Below are 25520 nucleotides of genomic sequence, written 5' to 3'. Positions count from 1 at the left end.
AGTCACAGGTCAAATGTTCATAGCCTAAGTTTTGGTATAGGGGGATCTTGCATATTTATTTCAGGACAAGCCAAGGTTTATGAGTCTCAATACAACTGACACATTTGACCAGATAATTCTTTGTTGTGAAAGTTATCTTCTAAATCATAGGATGTTAATCAGCCTCTCTGATTTCCACCCGCTAGATGCCAGTAGTAACTCCCCACTGTGAGTCTGGCAGTTGAAATGTCTCCAGACATTACCAAATGTCCTTTGGGACCAAATCTGCCCCTTGTTGAGAATCACTGATTCTCACTGAGACTCACTAACTGTTGGGGGTGGGGAAGATATGTATGTGTGTGTTTATGAGAATATACATAAATAATCACACATGTACTCTCTCTATAAATATATATTATATTCATTTTCTTACTTGAGGAATTAATGGCACTGATAGAATGATTTTTAACAAGCTGATCCTTTCTTTAAAGGTATATTTTACCTTCCACACCAAATTTATCTTTATATAAAACTTTTTATAAAGTGTCACTAATTCTTCTTTTTGAGGCCACTGTGATGTAAAATGAGAAAATTTGTGACACTAAGGGCTAGTTACTTCAAAAAGAAAAATAAAACTGTCTCAATCGGAACTTTTCTTCAATTAATCCTTGGTCAATAATATTTTATGCTGAAGAATATTTATTATCATTATGTAAATTGGTCTTTAATATTCTATTTTGTTTTATAATTATATATTCCCAAATGCATTAGCCTGTTCTATTTTAGTGCTGATTCAATTAACTGGCATGTAACTGAATATATTTGCTAAAACTTTATTTCAATAGTATTCTGGGGTTTTTATCTACAAATTTATTTGCTAGACTCTACTTATCCCAATAATTAAGAGAAATCTCCTAACTCTGGACTAAGATTATATTCATCAAGTTGAGACAAACAAAAATGAAAATGCTATAGAAAAAAGAATACACTCTTAAGTTAAAGTGTGCTAATCTTCTTTGTGTATAGTTTCTTTAAAAAAACAGAGTCCCAAATAATTGACTTATTTTAAAATTCATTCTGGGATACTTGTCTGCCTGCTGTATTCATTCAGATTGCTAACTTTTGATATGCAGGTTTATGGCTTCTCTGTGTAATTATTATTAACCAACAACTGAGTTGAGGTACATGCTAACAAGGTCTTCCTGATATTTACTAATTCCATCCACTGCAATGTTACTACTCTCCCAGTATTACTGGATTTCTGAATTTCTAGAAATAATACATGAGTTGAGTATAAAATAACATATGGGTGTCTAAAGACATTGAAAATAGACCTAATTCATCTCCATACCCATTTCTATACCCTTTTATATGGTCACATAAAATTTGTGCATGTGTACACACACACAATTCTTTCATTCAGTCTCTTTTGCTGGTTTCTCCTCTTCTACTGTATTGTTATCAGCTTTTTTCTTTGGGTTTCTACACCTTCTTCCTAGGTGTCAAGATTTTAAATATCCAACAATTTCCAATTCTTTTTCAGCAGACCTGTCCCCTAACTTACATATTTAATTGCCTAGAAGTATCTCCATTTGAATGCTAACATCATTCAAGTATTTGCTTCTCCTCCAAAGCAAAATATCTCCTGTCCAGTTGAACTTACCTGTAGCCCTATATAACTTGCCTTTTACAGTGTGGAAATGACATGTCACATTCAGACAGAAGTATTAATAGTCAGTGTGTGATTCTCCATTCACTGCCATAAGTGATTAGCAATAATTGTGTGGAGCTGGGCCCCGAGATGAGAATAACAAGAACTCTAGCCAACCTGGGATGGGTCAAAACTCAAGCAAGAAATAAACGTTGGAGTTTGGGGCTGCTAAGATTTTGAGAGTCTGTTTGTATAACTTAATGTATCTTAACTAAAACCTAATGCAAACCAGGTCCCCCCAAATTTAGCATGGTTAAAACTAAATTCTCCATTCCATTTTCTCTCTTTCTCATCTTATTTATCTTATTAAATGGCACTAACAAGCATCCATCATCCAAGATCCAAGAATTGTTTCTGATTTCACTCTCTCCCCTTTAATACACAACCCATCAGTAAATCAAAGGAGTGGCTCTACTGCCAAAATATATCCTAGATCCAACTGTTTCTATTTCTACTTCTGGTGCCTCTAAATCCAAGCCACCACCATCTTTTCCTGAACTGACACAGCAGCCCTCTGACTTTTCATTTAAATGTCACTCTCCCTTTTTGATCTTTTCTTATTGATTTGTAAGAATTCTCTAAACTTTGGCAAAAATAAGATATTAACTCTGCCTGTCATATGCATAGAGTGTCGTGTCCTATTTTAACTTGGTTTTTTCCCCCTAAACATTATTCATTACGTACAGTAAGATTAAGCCACTGGCTCTTACTGTCATTAGCCCTAATCTGTTTGTGTTTAAATACAGCACAAAGGGACCAGATATTTTGTACCTGAAGCCTTTCTGCTCTGGTTCCAACTGGAGGTGTCTGGTGGTGTGCCTACCAAACATGGTAAGTGTTGTTTGTGGCTAACTTTTCGAAATCAAAAAGATTTTTTTTTTTCTCTGAAGAGAGCTTTTTTTCAATGGGAGCTCTAATTCTGATTCTGGAACTTTATTGTCATTCTGCATTTCAACTTTCAGATTTTGTTTTATGTAAATGAATGGGTTTAAGAAAAATGAATCAGCTTTAGAATTTAACTTTTATGGAATTCTTTTTTTAATCTAATATCATATATTATCATCTTTAGATCTCCAATGAGATTTTTTAAATAGTAGAATATCAAGGGCCAAAAATTAGGTCATGAAACGGCTTCCTGATAATCCTCAAATAATATGAACTATTTGCATGTTACACACCACATAGTCATAGTGGGCCACAGTGCTGACAGATACAAAGCTGGAATTTAAAAAAGAGTGACTGGTCTAGAGAGGATGGGGAAGCTGCTAGCCATGGGAACAAAGACAGAGGGATGGAGGGAACGTGAACATTCAGACCCATAACATGGTCCTTCATCAATGTGTAATTCAGAGAGGAAAATAACATATTTGAATGGACATTACAAAATAATCATGATAAACAGGATTATATAATAAAGTTTGCAGAGTCTCAGAAGCATAATTTCTACTTTTATCTTAGTTTCTAGTTCATTTCCACAATTACCTTTGTCTTTCTAAAAGTCAGTCTATTTGGTTGTAACTGTTACTCTATTTCTTTTATGTTACATATTTTTCCTCATGAATATTGTTTTCATCTTTCTATATCTCTGTTTCTCATATCCTCCATTTAAATATCTTCTTCTTTTACATTTTTTGGTACCTTTTTAAATCTTTACTTTTTTAAAGTTGTACAAAAGGAAAAATGTACAAAAATTAATATTGCCCATGCTATTAACATCTTAGTGTGTATGATCCTAAAATTTCTATATGAAAAAATATATATATCACACATAAATTTTTTAAGCAAAATGAGATAAATGAGATAATGCTATCCTAGTGGGTAGGATTTTATTTTGTTTTGTTGTAAGGATTAAACCCAGGCCCTTTACACGGAACTACATTTTGAACCCATATTTATTTATTTACATATTTATTTGGTACCAGGGGTTGAACTTGGGACCTTGTGCTTGCGAGGCAGGCAGCGGAACCACTGAGCTAAATCTCCGGCCCCCGTTTTTATTTTTTATTTGATACAAGGTCTCATTAAGTTGATACGGAAAAGTTTTAGATAACTTAATAGATTGAATATTAAGGTAGTTGTAGAAGCAAAATAAGTAATGTGTTCTTTTAAGATTTGCTTTTCCCGTAACTCCTTGTTTAAGGTGAGGATTATCTGACTCTAACCCGTAACTTCATTAACCTAACAAAGTTACCATGCCAGGGTGAATTTACAATGTATATGGCCTATCTTGTGTCTGTGACTTGTAAATAGGAACTGGAATTGTATTTACATATCAAAGACCACTAGGGATGAGATAATGGCTAAAAAAGATATAAAAAGAGAAATGCTGAACAAAAGGGGGCGGATACTGACCAGATTGGTTTCTGGCATTCCTGCTTGCTTGCAAGAAGAAATTTTATTATTTTATCCAAATTCTGTGTCTCTGTGTATTTCTTTCCGAGATTTCTGCAACAAAGTCACTAAGCCACCCAGAGTGCTGAGATTATAGGTCTGCACCACCACACCCAGCTTCCTGAAGTATTCATTGCTCTTTTTCCAAATTTCTAAATTTTTTTAATCCTTAAGAAATAATAATTACATTTAAAATTATAGGTTTTCTCTTAATATTGTAGTGGTTATATATTGTGACGTTTCCTATATAGTATTTTCATTGCTATTATATTCTAAAATAGTCTAATATTAAGTACTAATTTCTTGTTAGACCCATTTCGGAGTGGCTTTCTCTATAAGTAGATAGGGTTTTGCATAAAATTTGCTAAACAGTCATTCATCATTTTATTGTGCTTTATTGCACTTTGTAGATACAGTTTTATTTTAATTGAAGGTTTAAATCTTATTGTACTTTTACTTTTCCACTTAAAGAATGAGCTTTATGAGTTTTCTTCAGTATATCTCAATTGCCAACATTACTATTCTTGTACTTAGGGGCCATTATTAAGGAAAATAATGGTTACTTGAACATGAGCACTGTGATACCATGATAGTTGATCTGATCACTGAGATGGCTATGGAGTACCTAACAGGAAAGTTCTGTATACAGTGTGGATACTTAGTAGAAAGGGACCATTCATGTACTGGGTAAGACAGAGAATGATAGTAGCTCATATCATCATGCTACACAGAAAGGCATGCAATTCAAAACTTATAAATTGTTTATTTCTAGAATTTTCCATTTAATACTTTTGGATGGCAGTTGCTTACAGGTAACTATTCCTAGGACTAAAGGATGAGGCTATTTCATGTATCTTTTGAATCAACCTTATTACTTATACCAATCTCATCTTTTTCTGTTTTTCTTTTTCTTGTTTTAGCACTGAGGATTGAATTCAAGGTCTTTGCACTGGGCTACATAACCAGCTCTTTTTATCTTGAGTTAGTCTTGATGAGTCACTAAATTGCATGAACTAGGCTCAAAATTGTGATGATCCTGCCTCAGCTCCCAGAGTGATGGGATTATAGATGTATAACACCACATCTGGCTACTCATATCCTTTCATCTTGCTTTTTTCCCAATTCATGGGTAAAGATAGTAAGGTTTTTAAACTCTCATTCTATACCCATACTGTATGATTTCCACTGTACAGCATTATAACCACATGCAGACAAATTAACTAAAGAAATAAATTCCTACTTTTGATAAAAATGCTTTGTAAGGGCCTAAATTTCAAAAGAAGCTCCTCTCAATGTTAACTTCTAAAATTATACCTGATGATAATAACATGTTTTCAAAATAGGTATAAAGATTGCTTTTATTCTGGGGGCAGTGTTAAACTAATTCCATTAAAAAATTTAATGAAGCACACACACATACACACACAAAAGGAAATGTCTACAATACTGTGAGGGAAGATATGCCAAAATAGCTGTGATGTCTAAAGTATTAGTTCCCACTAACTAGAGAGAAGTCGCTTCATTTTAGATACAACAGAAAAAAATAAAATATAAACAATCCACAGCTACCCTTATCACCCACTATGAGCTTTGGAGAAGCCATCCCAATCTTGGTTCTCTAGAGAGCTTATCTGGGAAGGTCAATATATTTGAGAACACAATAAGGATTCCAACTCTCTTCTCAAAGTTTTCTACTCCCAGGTGAACTGTCCTTTTCTCCAACTGTGTATGATTAAAGTTGTGCGTTCAAAATTTAGCCAATAACAATGCTTTTTTTTGGTACTGGGGATCGAACTCGGGACCTTGAGTTTGCAAAGCAGGCGGCGGAACCACTGAGCTAAATCCCTGGCCCGACGATGCCTTTTTAATGTTGGTTTGCCAAAACAGAACCAAAGCTTTTCTGGTGTTGTAATGATTGAAAGACAATTCATTTTTATATGTACAGGGAACTAAAATAACACACCGAGGCCAGTGAGTTTTCATCCTTTTTTTTAACTTTAATGATGTCTTTCTTGGCTTATGCATAAAGTTAGTCAATCAGAGGGGGACTCTCCTTAAATTCAGGGAAAATACACTTACAAAGCTTTTCTAAGAAAATCAGAAAAGAGTATATACCTTACTCAACAAAGGAAAAGAAACCCTAATGGAGCTGACTGTACCTAAACTGCTAGAAATGTTCTTTCAGTCATGCATTTAAATATTAGATGAAATACACATTATGACACTGGTCTATGCCTTTCTGTGACCAAGATCATAGCACACACCTTTGGTAAGACATTGCCAAGTTGTGGAGATGGGTTTGCCAGGGCTGTCTAGATTCCCTCACATATGAACAAAGACAATAATGATGGAGGAGGTGAAGGTCTGACATATAAAGACATAACAAATCAACATGGCTTTAAGATCTATGCTCTTCAATATACACTTTTGATTTGTGCCATTTGATTTGGCAAACTATCTTTGCAGATGGCTGCTAGACTCTAGCACGTGAGCAAAATAACCATGCTAGATAATAATTACTTTTCCCACTAATGGAGGGTGCACATGTCCACTGGTCTTGCTGAATGTGCTGAGAAATCACGAAAGTATTTATAAATGGTAGAAAAACAAGTGTTTAAATCTGACCTTTTCCTTCCTTAAATATTAAGGCCCTGTAATATATGTAAAATTATGCCATGTAACCTGACTTGGGATGGGTAAAATCATCAAAAATTTTATAATTCTATTTTGGCACTTTTTTGTTCTAGTTGTTCTTTTCAAATGATCCTTTTCTCCAAGAAATATAGTCAACTTTACACTTCTGCTGAAGGAAATATAAGAATTATTAAATTCAAAAAGATTGAAATTAAGTGAGTACAAATCTTTCTTTCAAAATAATAAAAGATTCATAAAGGAAGAGATTATAGGTAGCTTTTTTCTGTAATTTAAAACTTGTAAGGTGTTTGTTTGTGTTTTTGTTGTTTTGTTGTTGTTGTTGTTGTTGTTGTTGAGACAGGCTATGCAGTTCAGGCTGGACTTGAACTCACTATGTAGCTGGGGCTGGTCTCCAACTCACAGCAATTCTCCTGCTTCAGCCTCCTGAGTTCTGGGTTTAAAGGCATGTGCTGCCACACCTGGCTTTTAAATGTTAATTTTTGAATCCAGGAGATTCATTTTCAGTTTTCATTTGTGTTTCTGTATGAACATCATTTAGAATTTGAAATATTTTGTTAGAGTATTTTATTCTTTATATTTTTTAAAGATTTTTCTCTATCGTGAGTTTGTCTAATTTAACATCAAAGATATTTAACCAAAACTCTTTAATAAAGAAATAGCTAAAAATCTAGATATGCCTCCTAAGAAAAGCCATTATATTAATGAAGAAAATAATGGCAACTCTCTAGGACAAAACATGGAGTTTGAGTTTTAGCTGAAGCCATTGGGTCTGAAAATGACATTCTGATTTAGTTTTATACTCAATAAAAAAATCACAAAAACCAAACAACCTCTCTGTTACTGAATATGTTTTTTCATATCCTGAAAACTGACTCAGGATGGCCCGGATTCTGGTCTTTCTAACGAAGACATTGACTTCTGCGGTACAGGGAAACTCATCTAAGGAGGAGATAGACTCTCCCCTAAGAAATTCAGAGTATCACTATGCCAACAGAAAAACATTTTCAAAAGGAAAAATAAGTAATAGGCCTGGAAGGAAAATTTTCCCTGAGCAACTGTGATCTCCTCACAAGAAAATTTGCTTTTTTAAGGAGAAATAACAAAATACATATAATTATTCCAGGAGGACTGTGAACCTTGGTGCTTTGTTTCATTGTAAGATCACAATAAAAATCTAAATATGTATTACCATAGAGATTCATTTTCTTGGAGTGTAGAGGATTAGCTCCCAAAGTCTAGGCATAATTTAAAGACAGATGAAGTAGATCAATTTAGTTATCACTGAGAAAACCAATCACAGGGTTGTTCCATTCACTTTATCTGGGTGCCTGTGTGTGTGTGTGTATCACACTTAATGTATCTGGGAAGATGAATCCACCCTGCTCATCTAAAGAAACAAGAATTGAAGAGGCTTCATTGTCTTTCATCTGGTTAAAATCATAAATAATAAAATGCCATGCACTAAAGAAGCAATTAGCATTTGTGAGTCTGAAATGTGTCACACTGTACAGCTGGCTCACGTATATGGCAGGCAACAAGTCAGGTACGTTGCCTTGGGAACAACTCAGAACAAGCATTCCCGCATGAGAAGGGAAAAAAGAATCTCATAAGCTACTTTTGAAGAATCCAGATCTGTACTCTGGAGACAGCACAGCTTGTATTCCAGCATTTTTCATTTATACTGAAATTCTAAGCTACAGGAAAATGGCATGCAGATGTGCTGTTTGTGGTTTGAGGAGACTTTTTCATGCCAGAGTCTATAGCTAGCATTAACAGTCATATTTTTAAAGTATTAGCATTCTATTTTCCACAAACTGTCACTCATGTATAACATAAACAATTAAAAATAAGGCACTAGATACCAACACCTCCAAAGTATCCACTCTGCAATTAACCCTTTAAACAGTAAGCACCTGCATCTTTGATGCCACTCAGCCAACACTGTATCTCTATCTTGCACCCCAAGGTCCCCCACAGTGTACATATCTGGCCTTCTTGATGCAGACGGTGGCTGCGGGGCCACTGAGACTCTTCAGGGCATCCCACATCATCCTGGAAGTGGCTCAATAGGCACCAGTTCAGAACTTTTGAGTTTTATTGTTCATTGTATTTAGTCAGTAAGCTGTATTTTATTGTTTTGGTTTTTTTTTTTTCTTTGGTACCGGGGATCGAACTCGGGTCCTTGCGCTTGTGCAGCAGGCAGCGAAACCACTGAGCTAAATCCCCAGCCCTAGTAAGCTGTATTTTATTACCCAGAAGAACTTGATGAAGAAAGACACCACAAATGGATGACTTCTGCCATAGAAATGTGTTTTTTAAAGAAATTTTATAAATGCTTTTAAGCCATCAGTGAATCACTAAAGAGAGACAAAAATCATAATGGCTTTTTGAGTACTGTAAGAATTAGCATCTCCCCCAAATGTTAGTAGCTAGTTTCCCGATCTTCAGCACTACTCCAGGCTTCCTACTAGTGCAGTCACAGTTTGTATACTTTTTTTAGTGTTTGTGTTTGTTTGCAAACACAACAAGAAGCACATGAAATTCTAGACACTCAGGGTGATACAAATGAGCAGGATTAGATGTACTTACTATTTAAAAGCTAAAATACACTCTATGGTGTAAGAATTAAAATACGAGTTTTAAAAAAATATTTTGTCCAAATGCTTTATTCCAAGAGTGGTGGTATTAGTTAAGAAATATCATCTTTTACTTTGCAGAAATCTTCAATTTCATAAGTTACCTGCTTTAAAAAAAATTACTATAAATGATTTGAGCTCACCTTTTCTCTCCAAATGCCTATTTGGCACTTTTCTGGTAATATTTTTAACTTTCTTAAATACCATTACTTGGGTCATAGCAGTTATATCAAGGTACAAATTTATAAAGTAACATATTTTTCAATATCAACCACTGATGTCAATTTATTCCATAATAGCACATTCCATAAAATTAAACTGCAAAAGATTTCCCACATTTGTTTTACATTCTCTATGTATGGCTTTTGAATAGCAATCTTGATGAATTCCAGCTGGTTTAAATATGCAGACCAACTCTTATATAACAGATTCCTTTCTATTCTTATTGTATTCACTGAAGCCCAGTTTAAGTGGGCCACCTGGTAGGACAAAGCTCCACAAGAAAAAAAAAGAAAACTAATCACTCTGCCAAACTTAAGACCATCTTCCCTACTATATTACTATTATACTTCTAATACGAGTGAAAAATAACTCTAGTTTTGGGAAAAGTTGAATTAAAATTTAAACATCCTTAGCAACCCTCTGGACTATTAAATGGCTCGTTTATCTATTGTAACAACATTAAAATAATTTCCACCGTTCATGTGCATTGCCCGTTTCCATAAATCGATCACACACATTTTGCTCCCCACTCCACTCCCCACACCCCCTGCCCTCCACCCAGCTGGAATACATCAAGAGCACAGAAGCCAAGGCAAATGCTGACCCCACCCTCCTCCTTCCATTTTAAGGCACCTTCAAAGCCAGAGCACTGATCTAGCTCAGTTTCGCCAAGGAAACCAGCCATACTGCTATTTAAGACTCCGGTTTGGGTTTTTTATAACTGCACATTAACATGAGAGCTTGATTTTGGATCAAAAACTTCAGCTGCACTGAATTTCATCAAATTGGGGATTCTTCTGCAGAATAATCCTCATTATTAAACTTTCATAATCTTTGCTCTCAGCGTTCGTCTCATTCCAATAACAACTTCTCTGAACTGTCCAATCAGCCCTGAAGAATGTAAATCTTCCTTCCAAAAGATCAAAACAGAAAAGCCCATTATGGTCACCCAAACACGGATTTTCCCATCCACTTGTACACCTCATATTATCCTGCACAGTAGCAGCCTGCGGTCATTCCAACATGCACACAAACACTCTGGGAGAGACACATGTGGGAGCAGTTGGTGTGGGGAGACAGGAGAGCCACAACAGGACAAAGAACTTACTTTGTTAGTCCCCTGTGCATGTAGCGGTAAGGAAAAAAGAAAATATATGTTAAACATAAATTTATTTTAAAATTATGAGGTTTTTCTTGCTAGAACAGAATCTAAACAAATCATTTGAATATTCACTGACATCGCATAATGTACATCTAGCATCCAGAGCTCATGAACAAGTCCCAGGATCCACGGAGGTTAAGTGAAATCATAACGTTTATAACATCAGAAATTATGACAGAGATTTCCCTCCCTTCCTTCTACTCGGAATACTTGGGGTATGGGAACCTGGCCAGAGAGAATTGGTTTGAATTGATAGTAAGCGAGCTGCTAGCACGAAAAGCAGAGCAGTTAGCATGTTGGCCTGCCCTGTCCTGACAGCCCCTCCTCCAACATGCCAAGCAGTGGAAAATTCCATCAGCCAGTGCATTTTTAAACAAACACTGCATCCTTGGTTTCAAAGAAAGTGGAATTTTAAAAAGAGAGAGAGAGAGAAGAGAAAAAGACAGCAGAGGAAAGGAGTGGGTGGTTCTGAGGAGACAGCATAAGCGGATCAAGTTACGACCTCCATCTGTACCATTCCTTTATTTTGTAAATTATGAATTTTGTCTTGGCTTGGCATGGGAATTGAAGACTGTATAGTGGGGCTGCCGCCAAAATAAACACTGGTTCACATTCAAGAAAATGGACTGGAAAGGTTAATTACAAAAATGTAGTCATCTCTAAAAGTGACACTCTGGATAGAGACAGAGCAGCCAGCGGCCGGCGGCGGGCAAATGGCTCTCCTATTTCAAACTGGAGCTGCGAGAGCATGATTTATATCAAACAATTTAACTCACATATGGCCTAAAAAAATAAAATGGTGATTCATTACTCCCAGAGCAGCCCGAGTCCTTGCAAGGTCAGATCCTGTGGGGGAGACGGGATGGGATGTGGCCCAGGAATAGTTCTGAAGACTCCTTGCAGGGGCCCAGGAGGCATTTCTAGCTGAGATGTGGAGTAGAAGAGAGAAGTGAAGAAAGTGCATGCATCGGTGGAAGAGCCTGGGAGAGCGTGGAGTAACAGGTCAGCCTGGAGATGTGGCGTTTAGCTTTCAGCTGAAGACATGAAGGAGTAAATCTATACAGAAATGTTTCCGGAGAATGCTAAGGCAGCAGTCCCAGGACAGGGTGTTTTCTGGAAGACAATGACAACTGTGATCGGGGAAATGCCTCATCCAGGGGCACCAGGGGCCACGAGGGCATCATATTTCATAAAGAAAACCCTGACAGAAAAGTGTGGAGAAGCTTCTTGGCACTGAGTTGCCATAAGATGATCGTTAACACACCAGCTTATCTGAGACATTAATAATGCTGTAAAAATGGATAAAGGGGGAAAAGAAATCCTTTCTAAAGATGATGCCAACTGTTCAATAAGGCAATAAAGAGACCAATGGGAGTTTTATCACATGTAAAATACTATTTTAGAGAATAATGGGACCCTGGTTCTTCCAAGAATTGCAATATTGCTGAAAATACCTCAAACAGATGGAGTTTATTGCATTCCACACCCTGCAGCTTTTGATCTACCAAATAAGTTTCAGGAGTTCAACCCAGTATTTTTGCACAATAGGGGATGACTGGCTTCCCTACTCTGTGGCAGATGGTTCTGTTTGTAGTGGCAACAATGATGTCACAGAGTAGGAGGCCTTAATCCTTAAACACAAGAAACACACAAGCAGAGGACGCGGTGTGGCTTGGCCTTTTCTCGGTTCATGAAATCACTTCTCAATCTCCTATTCTGAAAGGGGAGAGCAGTCATGAATGGTGAATTGTAAATGCTTTATAAGTTGCCCCAAGACTCTGGGTCACAACAATTTTAGTTTAGGACCCTGAAAGTAGTCGCACTGAAGAATTTAGCTGCTCTGTGTGTAGCCCTGCAGAAAAAGCTAAAAATAAAGTCAAGGATAGTGGGGCTAAGTGTTGGTCATTTTAAATCTTGTGTTAATACATTGCTAAATGCATGTACATGAGTGGTCATCACTACATTAATAAATATTTGTGCAGGCCCACAGCCCTTCCTCTTCTCCCCCTGAAATAATACAGAGATTCTTTTCCCTATTTGACACAAAGGAAAATTCAGCTAAGAGTCTATCCAAAAGGAATTTCTGAAGTACCAACAGGACTACATTGCAAGCTGGTTTTAACCCACAAAGCAGTCCTAAAAGTATCAATTATGGCTGAGAGAGTCCGGAGTTCAGAGGCAAAGGGAAGTTCCAAAGTGTTTCACTTTCTCCTGTGATTTTTTTTTTCAGTGCTGGGGAATGAGACCCAGGCCTCACACATGCTAGGCTAGCACTCCACCACTATGCTACACCCCCAGCTCTACTGTCACATTTCTTAAGAAATAACACTCAACAGGGGAGGACCATTCCGATATATATAGCTCATATAAACCTCTTTAAAAGGACTGGAGTGTTTGACATAACAAATATGCATAACTGAATTTGCACCCAATTGTTTCCAGGGCATATGTGGACCTCAGGTTGCTTCTTTCAGATGGCCAGCAGGCCAGCCTGTGAGCACAGTCTGGGGAATTCTCGCTTCCCTTGACAGCCTCTGGGCTCAATCTGGCCTGACCCATGTAGCCTCCTGGGCTGGCCTGTCCCCTCAGGCAGCATCACTCCCTTTAAACAACTCAGCCTCCTCAGCCAACAGATGAGGAAATTTTCCTCCTTGCATACCCAAATCCCATCAGCAGTTTCCAAAGAAATGAGTACTAAATTGGGAATTATTGCTCCATGTACACAAGGATGATAGTGAAAAATAACAGAGAAGGCCATGAGGCATTGAATACTTTCACTCAATTGAGGACACTGAGCTCATTGTGATGCACAAAACCTGTACTTAACCCTATAAAATCACTCTGAGGAAGGAGTGGTTATTTTTGCTTCAGAAAAGAATAACTATCTCATGGGTTAAGTAAGGTGCCTGGGCTGCATGACTAATAATGGCAGGGTCAGTATTCAAATGTCAGTGGATCTGACTTAAATCTGTTGCATCCACTGCACACAGTATGTTTCAAAGAATTTGAACTTGGAATTCCTTAATGCTTACATACTAGTCATATTATAAGCCAACAAAACTGTGCCAGAAAAGTCAGTTTTTTGTCTTATCATGGTCTTTAGATACTCAACCAAATTCACATTTATTTGTAATCACATTTATAGAAAAAATATAGGTTATGTGTCAGTAAAATAATCAGTTAAGAGGTCATTCAGAGTAGCCTCTACTGGTACCATGCATACACACACACACACACACACACACTGATTGTATCTTGTATCAGGCTCATCAGTGAAAATAACTATAAAAAAATCTTTACTCTGAAACATTGTAAAGTCCTATATACCTATTTAACAATATGAAAATTGTAGTTATATTTTCAATTTAATAGCCATGGGAATAACAGTAAAAGACAATTGCACTAAATGCAAATTCAGATATAAATATATTGTTAAAATGTTGAGGCTGTTTAGAAGTGTCAGGTGGTTGATAAAATGCTCGGTTTGTGGCTTAGAGAGGTTATCTGTAAGTCACAGAATAAGTAGGAAAGTGAGTCTTGTACTCCTCATTTCCATTTTAGGGCCACATACTCTACTTTGCTCAGATAAGAATTCTACATTTTGCTTTGAATCCAGAAGGATTGAGAGTGAAAGTAATTAGAAAATGCACATGAAAAAACAGAAGGTGATTGGAATATGCACATGAGAAAAGAGTTGGGCTGCTGCATTTGCACAGATATTCACTGCAGTTTGTATCATACAAAAACTATTTGCTTGTGTCACTTTTTCCACTTGTGGAATTTGTATAAAATAGGTATTGCATCGTTTCCATCTCTGAATCTCTGGAGCCCACTACAATAGTAATCCCTGAAGGGAAGGGAAGGAAAGGGGTAGACTGGAAAGAGAAACAAATTTTTTAGAAAACATCAAGACAAATGACTTAAAAGACAAAGAAAACAGTGGAGCAGAACATTTTGATAGGCATGACTTAAGATTTTGTCACATGGAGATGATAGAAAAACATATATCGATGATGTTGTTAAAATGCATACATAAGACCATAGAAAAAATAACCTGCCCCAAACATCAATTTATTCAAATTTGGGTGATTGCTACTTATCTAATTGATGTCAGACCTATACAATTTTTAAAAATGATGCATGTAGACATTTCTTTCCAGTAAAAACAGAAATATCTGTGCAGAAAGCAGAATTTTGTGAATTTAAACTCATGTCGATACATGATACATAAATGTTTCATTATTAGGGTAGTGATTGTCAGATTTAATGACTGAATGGTTTATCAAGAAAGAAGCAAAATGATACAATTCTAAAGCCCTAAAAACCTAGAGGTGTCAATTATGAGGTTGATTTGATTTTGTCAAATGTTTCTAAATGAGGAATATTTACCTCAAACTGATTCTTCCCACAAATCTAAGAGTGTTAACAAAATGAACTTTGTAGAAAAGCATTCTATTTGATTGATTTCAACAGTTAGCTTTCATTAAACACGTGAAAGTCAAGCCATTGTTTAACACGATCTGCAGGACTACGTTGTGTGTAAAAAATGTGAATTCAGTTTATGATGAAAACTGAGAAAAGCACGACTCATGGCACACTGCCCAGTGTGATTTCCTGTCTTGTCTCTGGTGTGTAGTAAGAACTTCTTTGTCTTGATATTCCAAGCAATTGTACCAAATATGTGTTTATAAACAAATGAAAATATTGTGCAAAGAAAACAGATTGTGTGGGACATATCTAGATTTGCTTATCATTGAGTATTCTGATAAAAATCAGAAAATAATATTTAGGTTGTCTTCTTGGTTAGAGCTATGGATACAGGAAAATCTAGGTTTATAAAAAGAGTCCATTGGGGGATGAATAATTTTGCTTTTCCATGACAGTTTTTCACTTACAGAAAATATATTAAATAATCTTCTTAAATAGTCCAATTAAAATAGCTTTAATTTACAAAATCATGACTTAAACTATTTTCACAAACCCTATAGTTGTATGTAAGGAAGACACATGCATAAACATACATACATAGTCATCACCAAGCATATATGGAAAAGAAAATAGCAGAAAGTATTTATAATCTCCTTGGGCTATATTACAGTAGCCACAGAGTTTTAACCTTCCCTTAACTGTTAAAGAAAGTCATTTGCAATGAAAATGATACTTCTACTACCAGGAGTAATTATTAGTAGTATATTTATACATGAAAGCAGAGTGCTTGCTTGTGCCTATCCAATTCAATGCTTCCCATGCTTTATCTCATTGGATCCTATCAACCACCCTATGAGAGACTGTTATCCTCATTTCCAAAATGAGAATCTTGAAATGTGAAATGACTATGTGAGCTGCCTAAGATGTCACAGCTTGTAAGTGAACATCTGGAATTTGAAGAAAGGTGGTTAGACACCCATGCTCTGCTACTTCTCATAATATGCAGTCATCACAGGCTTTAAAAAATGTATATCCTTTCATGGTACTCACTGGTTAGACATCCTCTAATGGCATCTCATTTCATTCACAGTAGAATCTAAAATGCCATTCATTTCCTTCACTCGGCCCCTGACCACCCTCTTGAAGACCAGCTGTCACATCTGTCTCCCTCATTGTGCTCTGGACACACAGACTTTCTTGTTGTTTCTCTAAGACACACATGACTTTGGCTATACACTTGCTCTACCCTTGCCAAGAATCTCCTTCATCTTTTCACAGCACTGACCCCCTACTTTCCTTGAAAAACCTACTCTAATGCTGACTCTTCAAAGGGGCCTTCCCTGGTTATCTTTCCTAAAATATAGCTCACCTGGTCCTTACTCTCACTGTCTGTCCCTTAAATTTATTTAAGTTTTTAAAAATAGAAATGACTATGTCCTTAAATAAGGCTATATAATTAGAGTTACTCATTCATGTGTGCAGTGTCTGTTCCATTGGAAAAAGACATTCATTTTTACCTGTCTCACTGGTGCCCATGATGATAAAAAAGGATATGTTCAATAGGATTTTGTGGAATGAATGAATAAAAAAAATCAAATACATAGGCATTTTTAATATATGATATTTGTGAAATTAAACACTAACCACCAATGGATATGGAAGGGTAATAATAATTAGAATTGAAAACAAAAGTAAAAGTGGTAGTTCAAAATGATTTCTCCTATGTAGTCTGTACAATAGTATATTTCTATGCAAATCTATACACCCACAATAGAAGGAAAACTGGACAACAATTATGAAAATAGTGTACAGATACCTCTGTAACTCAGTATCACTATGAAAGAATCATATTTAACTTTCATTTAGAGAGTACATGGCATATTGTAGAAGGGTATTGTCTTGGATGCTAACCAGACAGATATAGGATGGAATGAGGCTAGGCTGTGTGTGCAAACTAAAATAACAGCAAAGAGAACATTTTGGTAGAAATCCTTAATCCTTTATGCACCCGAAACTCTAAAGTTCCAATGTAACCCTAGGGATGTGGTCAGGCCTGAAGTCCTTCCCCAGAAATCTTCCATTGTCCCACATTGAACCCAGGTCTCAGATTTTGTCTTAAAAATGTTTTATCTCTTTATCCCTATTTTGAGCCTAGAGAGAACCAACTTTGTGCACAAGCAGTCTATAAATTTACTAAGCACCACAAAGGTCAGGGGGACTAAGTCCTCAGGACTCAATCTTGGTACTTTAGTTCTAGGAAGAAACCTGGACCGTATGAAGACTCAGAGGAGCAGTGAGTAGAGATCTGCTCATCTGCAGAGTGTATTTAATGGTGCCTTGTGCGCATGACGGGTGGAACTCCTAAAGTACATGCTCAGACCAGTCTGTGTAATATTACCTCTTCCACAGAACACAGAGACGAGTTCTGTTTATTCACATGAATGAGAGAAGTGCCTCCAAGACACTTGAAGTATATTAATAAAGATAAGTGGGAAGAGCAATTTTTTTGTTCTTTCCCACTCAAGATGACACTAGCCAGAGTAATGCATATATAATGAAAGCAGGAGTTTCATAAAACTAAATACATTATAAAAATATGAAATATTGGCATTATGATCAATGATATACTCCTTGTATTAATATGAAAACAGCTGTGAAATAACAAAAGGAAAGGTAATTTTAAAATAAAACAAAATTTTCTCTTGGTCTGAGATTGCATGGATTATGTTTCAGGGCAGAGTAGGGCATTTTCTTTAAAAATATACTGGTTAACTTTTAAAAACAGAAATACAATACAGAAAAAGCATTGTGAAAAGTGATGTAAAAAGAATAAACCAAGTATCCATTAAAAGTTTGCTAAATTAAATCAAAAGAAAACAATTTTCCCTAGCATATAGTATGTAGTAAGATAGACACAACTTACTAAAGATTTATCAGGGTAGACCCCAGCTCTTAGAAGAGATGCTTTCCAGCTGTCCACATCCTCCTGGGAATCACATGCCAGCTCCAGGAAACGATAGTCTTTGTATACATTCCTGGAGTTTAAAATAAATCACACTTTTAGTTTTAAACCAAATTAAGAATGATTTTTATATCACTACAGACAATATAAATGACAGTCCAAAAGACAGTTCTCTAATAATCACTAAAGGAAAACTACCACCACAACAAAAATATCTTGTATTTTAAAATAATTAGTGAGTTTCTATATGTATTTATTACATATTTTTTTTAAAACTCACAACAAAGAGCTCACAGTTATTTGTACTATGGGGCAATTAAATTAACAAAGGAAAGGCAAACATACTCAACATTGTCCACTGTGGGCCATCTGACTGGAAACTGTGCTGTGGGGAAGGAATAGTTATTGCCTAGTAATTAGATCAATTTTCTGAGGCTATTTCACAAGTCTAATTGAATAAATAGCTCATAAAACCTTTAAATGCATCGCAATAATCTTATAGCTTAGAAGTCTATGCTAGATTCAAAATAGAAATGCTCATCAAATTGTGAAAAGGGAAGGCTGATATCTAGTGTTTAATGGGATGAGATGCCTCTACATATCATTTATAACTACATTTTTTTCCTAATAAAATAATACATAAGACACAATACATGCATATGTTGACAATTTGCAAGCTGGATAAAAGAATAAAAATGGTAACAATCAAAACAGATACTTTATTTTTTTTGTTCTACATATTTTCATGCAGTCTTTCCTCTCTTTCTGTTTTTCCCTCCCTCCTTCCCTCTCTAGCTCTGTATTAATTTTATGTGCTGATTTTTTTGTTTACTCCTATATCATACCCATTTATTTATACCATTTAAATCTTTATAAACGTCAAATTATACAGTACCACATTCATTCATATAAATATATGACATCTGCTTAACCTGTTCCTAATAGATAATTAAATCATTTCCTTTTTGTTTTTCCTATCATAAATAGTGCTTAGATGAATAGTATTCATGAGCATTTGACGCATTTATTACTATTATTTTCTGAGGAAAGAGTTCTACAAATAGGGTTATAAGGTCAAAACAAGATCATTTTAAAGACACTTTCCCATCACTTTTGAAGAAAAATAGTCCAGTTTAGATAGGAACTATCCGTATATAAGATTATCGGTCTTTCTTCTCTCCTTACTCTTTCCCAGTATCTCATCCCTGCTAGCAGCCTCCATTTCCCCTCAGTATCGGAGGGCTAGCACATTTGTATCTCCTGTCTAAACCTGTCCCAGAGCCCCAGGGTCATCTTGTCTGTTGACTTCTCCACTTGAGCATCTCAAAGGAACCTTGACATAGACAACTCAATTGGTGATTTTTAATTTGGTCTTCTTCCAGTATTCCCATTTCATGCAGCAGTTGTGCAATCCTGATCCATTTTTCTTTTTATACCTTCCACACTTCTCTTCCACTTTATCACCTAAAGAAGTATCCTTTTTAAAAAGTTGGTGGCCACCTTCTTCCTCATCATCTTTCTCTTGGACTAACGATAGCCTCGTTTGTCTCTTAGCTTCCCATTCTTCTTACATTTGTTCTTGGCATTGAAACCTCCTGACCCTCTAAACATGCTAATCAGCTATTTTATCCCTGGAGTATGACTCCAATGTCCACTTGCTTTTAAGAAGGAGACCGCAATCCCATGATGGCCTACAAAGTCCCTGCAGTCCAGCCACCATTACTTTCCTCTCCAGCATCTTTTCACAATTTGCTCTTTCTGCTCCAGCCACATTGGCTGTCTTTTAGGTCCTTAAATGTGCCATGCTTACTCCTAATACCTTTGAATATGCTACTTTCTTTGCATCTGTCTTCACAGCTAACTCCTACTCTTTCTTGGAATCTCAACTCAGTCATACCTTCCTCAGAAATCTCTTCTCCAATAGACAGCCCTACCAGGTCAGCTCTTCTCTTTCATATGTTTTTCACATTTCTATTTACCTTTTGTTCATAGCTCTTATCACGAATGGGATTACAGAATTAAGTGTGACTTCAGAATCACTGTTGTGATTATTTCAGAATTATACTTTTTCTCCCTCTGTTTTTTTCTTTCCTTTCTCCTTCCTTTCCTTTTCTTCTTCTCATTGTTTTTCCTTCTTCTCTCCCTGCTCATTCCCTCCTCTCTCTCTCTCTCTCCTCCCCCCCTCCTTCCCTCCCCTCTCATACAGTGGAGGAGAGTGAGCATATCATTTTTATCTTACCCGTTTTATCCCCAGGGGACAGGCAAGTTGCCTATCACATATCCATGATGACTGCAATACCAGTGCCTTTTCACAAATGTAAGACAAGTCCACTTAAAGGGCTTAGCAATTACACCTATGCTATAATGAATAAATGAAAATAAAAGGAAAGAGATCTAACAGCGAGAGAGAGAGAGAGAGAGAGAGAGAGAGAGAGAGAGAGAATAAAGAAAGCAGTCAGGGGAACTTTGGGGAAAAGTAAAAGACAGAAAAATAACAAATGCTTGAAAAGCTATACAGTATGCACAGACTTCCTGAAACTAAGATGCCAGCCTGTTGATTAAAACATTGAATAGATAAACTGTAGGAAAGAATAATCACTGTTGAGATTAGAATTAGCAGCAATCAAAATCCAAGAGAAAAAGTGGAAAAATACAAAGAGGGAGAGATGATAAACATGTAGAGGAAATACCAAGAGTACCTAAACCTGTAAATATCAAGAGTCCTAGAAAAAGAAAAGAAAGGTAGAGGAGAAAAGTAATTATAAAAGAAAAACTATTTTTAAAAAAACCTTCCCGGGGCTAGGGATTTAGCTCAGTGGTGCTGCCGCCTGCCTCGCAAGTGCAAGGTCCTGAGTTTGATCCCCAGTACCCCCCCCCTCCAAAAAAGACACACACACACAGACACAAAACTTTCTCTGAGTTTTATAGAAAGACTGGATGTGTACACCAAAAGTGCAACTTCAAGAAAAATACCAACTAAGATACCACTTAGGTATAGATTAATACAATTCCTGAATTCTGAGATAAAGAAAACAATTTAAAGAATTGGAATCCTGCACTCATCAAGATATCCACATACTCCATCTGAGAAAAATCCTAAAGCAGGTTTAGGGCTAATACAATATCAAATGAACACACAGAGTGCTCAAGGTGAGGGAAGATTAAGAGGGGAGGAAACAACGGTAAGAAATAAAACTTGTAAATAAAAAGAAATAATAAAAAAAAATTAGAAATGCACAATATAAAGGCTAAATTAAACTATTGAAGTACAAGAGACATATTTCAACAGAAACTTGAATAGTCTAACAGTTGGGAGTGGGTAAGAAGCATAAAAATGTACCCAAGGTCCCCTCTGGCACATGCAGAAGTGGAGAGTAGAGAAGCAAAAGGATCTCATTGTTAGGAGGAGGTTGGCAGAGAAGGAGAAGAAATATCTCTCTCATGGGAGAAATAATTGATACTGTGGTTCAGGTAATAACAGAGGGACTATGTATTGATGATCAATTTAATATTAGTAAAATAAAAAGTACAGAACTCTCAAATTAAAAAAGAAAAACAATTATTTTTCACTAAATTAACAACAAAAGAAAAAGAAAAGAACAGAAAAAGAATCAACATGACAAAATAAAATAACATGGCAGAACTAAAATAAAATATATAAATTATTAAATTAATATAAATGAAGTGAGCTCTCTATATTCAGCCACATATTTTAGTTTAAGAAAGAAACCAAGGATGTGGTTCAGTGGTGCCATGCCTGCCTGGCAAGTGCAAGGTCCTGAGTTTGATCTGCAGCATTGCAAAAAAAAAAAAAATTGTAAATTAAAAGTTGTAGACAAAGTGGAATTTAAAAGTATGGAACAGAATAAACAATATGAAAATACTGAATACAAATACAATATAAAATATAATTTATAAAGATTAGAAAAAGCTCATAAAGCTATTTGTACTAAATAATATAGTATATAAGTACATCAAGCAAGTGCTACTAGGAATACACATGAATTCAGTATAATATATGTATATAATTAATTGAAGTATAAATATAGACAATTTGAGTATAACTTTTGAATTAGATGGTTACAATGGGCAAAATTCAGTATATACAAGAAGTAAGTAGTACAATTAAAAAAGTCCCCTTAAATATATTTTTGTTAGTATATACTAATTTTATAAAATATTGGGTTTAAATGTGGTATTTTCATACACATATATAACACATTTTGAAAATCCCTCATTATTCTCCATTCTACCCATTTCCCCCAATTCCTTTCCTCTTGTTTAATAACAATTTCCCACAAAGAAATCCTTTTAATAGAATCCTTTATCCCTTGACTAGAAGACACAGATTTTTCATCATGCACAAAATATTTATAAGAATCAGTCATATACAACACATATACACAATACCTTCCTTAACAAACTTTAAAAAGGAGACACTCTCCAAATCATATTCTGTGATCAGGCCCCCTAAATTTTTAGGTAAAAAAGATAAGAAAGAAAAACCTAGGAACATATGCCTAGACAACCATTGTAAGACACACAAACACATATATGTGTGGCCACACACCCGCATATATACACACATCCAAAAATGAGTATACAATTTCTATGAAGGTAATAAAAATATAAAGATTTTATAGCCAAACAATGGAGCCTAAAAACAAGGATTCAGGAAAATGTGAATACATTCACTATTTAGGGGGAGTAGAGAGAGAGAGAGAGACAAAGTTCACCTAGAGAAATTATAAAGTGATTTAAAAACAGAGGTTAATTAATGAGATTAAAACTATAATTAATGAAACAGGAAGTGTGAAAACATAAAAGATAACCACATCCACAAGTGTTTCCCCCTTATCAATAGATAAAACATTTACAATCCTAATTAAAAAAGAAAATGGAAGAAAAGAGTATAAAGATCTCAAATGAGAAAGGATAGGTTACATAACCACAAATACAGAAGAGACTGAAAAAATTAAAATCAAATATGATACACAACCTTATGGTAAGACTAAAACTGTAGAAGAAATGAATACTCAAAAATTATATAAATTAGCAAAATTAACTCAGAAGGAACTGGAAAATCTAAGTTCTTGACAAAACACCAAAAGAATAAGTTATTTGATTTAAAAGGCTAACATTCTTTTCCGCTAAAATCAAAAACAAGACAAGGTTGTACACTATCACCACTCCTATTCAATACACTACTCAAAACTTTAGCCAAAGAAATCAGGCAATAGAAAGAAATAAAAGGGATACATTTAGGAAAGGAAGAAGTCAACTTATCCTAATTTGCAGAGGATACAGTCCTTTATATAAAAGACCCCAAACACTGTACCAAATGACTCTTAGAAGTAATAAACAATTTCAGTAAAGTAGCAAGGTACAAAATCAACACACAAAAATCATCAGTATTCCAGTGGACCCATAATGAACTCCCCATGAAAGAAATTAAGAAAATAATACTATGCACAATAACTTCAAGAAAAATTAAGTACTTATGAATTAACCTAACAAAGGAAGTGAAAGACCTCAACAATGAAAACTACAGCCCTCTGAAAAAGCGATCAAAGAGGACATCAGGAAATGGAAAGATATCCCCTGTTCTTGGACAGGCAGAACCAATATAGTCAAAATGGCCATACTTCCAAAATCAACATACAGATTTAATACAATCTCAATCAAAATACCAAGACCATTCCTTACAGAACTAGAGAAAACAATCCTAAAACCAATCCTGGGCAACAACAGTAAAGCAGGAAGCATCACAATCCCAGATTTCAAGTATATTACAAAGCTAAAATGATAAAAACAGCATGGAACTGACACAAAAAACAGATATGTGGGTCAGTGAAAAAGAACAGAGCACGCAGAAACAATTCCAAGTACATTTAGTAATCTGATCTTTGACAATGAGGCCAAAAACACAAGCTAGAGAAAAGATAGCTTCTTTAATAAATGGTGTTAGGAAAATTGGCTATCCATATGTAGAAGATTGAAGCTAGATCTATACCTCTCACCATGTAATGAAAAAAGTTGGATCAAAGATTTAAATATTAAAATAGGAACACAATCTGCTGGAAGATAAAATATATAAACTTCTTGAAGACATAAGCATAGGAAAGGAAATTCCGAACGGGACCCAAGGGCACAAAAAATAATGTGAAGAATCAACAAATGTGATTGTATTACCTCAAGGTAATAGATCTTAATAGATCTTCAATAAATATTTATTGAATAATGAGTCTTATACCCATAACTGTTGAACACCATCTTTAAAGTGTCTTTGCTAATTTTATAACTTAAGAAAATGGTTCACCAATGTTTTAATATTTTTGCTCATTGAAGAGGTTGTCCATTTTTATATTTATAGAAATTATGTTCTTTGTCATGATTTCATTAAATAATATATGAAATACAAATCAATATTTTTGTGTAGTATTTCAAAGCCTCTGCACTTTTTATTTGGATTTCCTTGACATATCTTTTCTCTTACCTTCTCCTGTTTGTTTTATGCTTTAAAACAAATCTGTTTCTTTTTTTTTTTGGTACCGGGGATCGAACGTGGGACCTTGCACTTGCAAGGCATGCGCCAAAACCACTGACCTAAATCCCCGGTCCTAAAATGACCTATTTTTAAATAAATGTTAACTTTTTATTCCAATCTGAAAAACTATCACCTATGATTAGGAAAGTTTTAAGAATGTTTACTTCTTGCCTTACCTATATATTTGGTCTTAGTTTTGTTGTTTTGAGATATGCTTTGCTTTTTTTTTTCTTTTAAATGCTTTTTATTGCTTCCTTTGTTTATGTTGATAAATGAACTATCTTTTTGGCTGCTACATTTTCACCAGTTCTAAAATAAATTATCTTCAAGTTTTTTCAAAGCCTTATTGAATTCATTTTTGTACATATAAAAGTCAGAAATAAAATGATAGCTCCTCACTTCAAGAATGTAGATCAGTTTACTTTCTGTCCCTTTATTGCTTGACATTTGCTAATCTATCTAGAAATACTGTGCTAGATTATTTCTGAATTATTGATCACATATCTTTTAAAAATTTTCCTCTTTTTAAAAAAACTTTTGTATACAATTTTGTAACATATGAGCAATTATATGGAAGAGCTCTTTATATTTATTTTGAGTAAGTACTGATCATAAAGTGTTTCCTACCTGCCTTTCCCCATTTGTAAATTCTTATTTGGATTCATTTTTTGAGTTGCCCTTATGATAGAAAATTGGCTATCTGGATTTCTGGTCGGCACAGTAACTAGTTTTCTTAAGGCAATGTAGTAGAGAAATAGAGAAGCTTCTTTTGGTTGTCTTCCTTTTTTTCTTTAAATCATGGTAAAGTATGCACTGGTCACCAATCA

The 25520-nt window shown here is 35.3% G+C and overlaps 1 protein-coding gene across 10 annotated transcripts in view; it reads right to left on the bottom strand.

Moving 5' to 3' along the window:
- Nucleotides 1–25520, bottom strand: part of Dnm3 (dynamin 3) — a 587991-nt gene that overhangs the window by 85548 nt on the left and 476923 nt on the right. For 6 of the 10 annotated variants that reach the window (XM_021265417.2, XM_021265418.2, XM_021265415.2 and 3 more), the window contains 2 exons: nucleotides 18108–18219; nucleotides 10703–10714 (listed from right to left, as the gene is read on the bottom strand). In XM_021265417.2, coding sequence (XP_021121076.1) covers nucleotides 10703–10714; nucleotides 18108–18219 — 124 coding nt within the window. The remainder of the gene's footprint in view (nucleotides 1–10702; nucleotides 10715–18107; nucleotides 18220–25520) is intronic. The other 4 variants (XM_087194095.1, XM_021265416.2, XM_004853429.4 and 1 more) reach the window with 1 other exon arrangement.

The sequence above is a fragment of the Heterocephalus glaber genome, unplaced genomic scaffold, assembly GCF_053883595.1.
Source record: "Heterocephalus glaber isolate CG9 unplaced genomic scaffold, H.glaber_assembly_v1.0 deba00001600, whole genome shotgun sequence".
Taxonomy (NCBI): Eukaryota; Metazoa; Chordata; class Mammalia; order Rodentia; family Bathyergidae; genus Heterocephalus; species Heterocephalus glaber.
The sequence above is the reverse complement of the archived record's forward strand: the minus strand, read 5'-3'. Positions and strand labels throughout refer to the sequence as shown.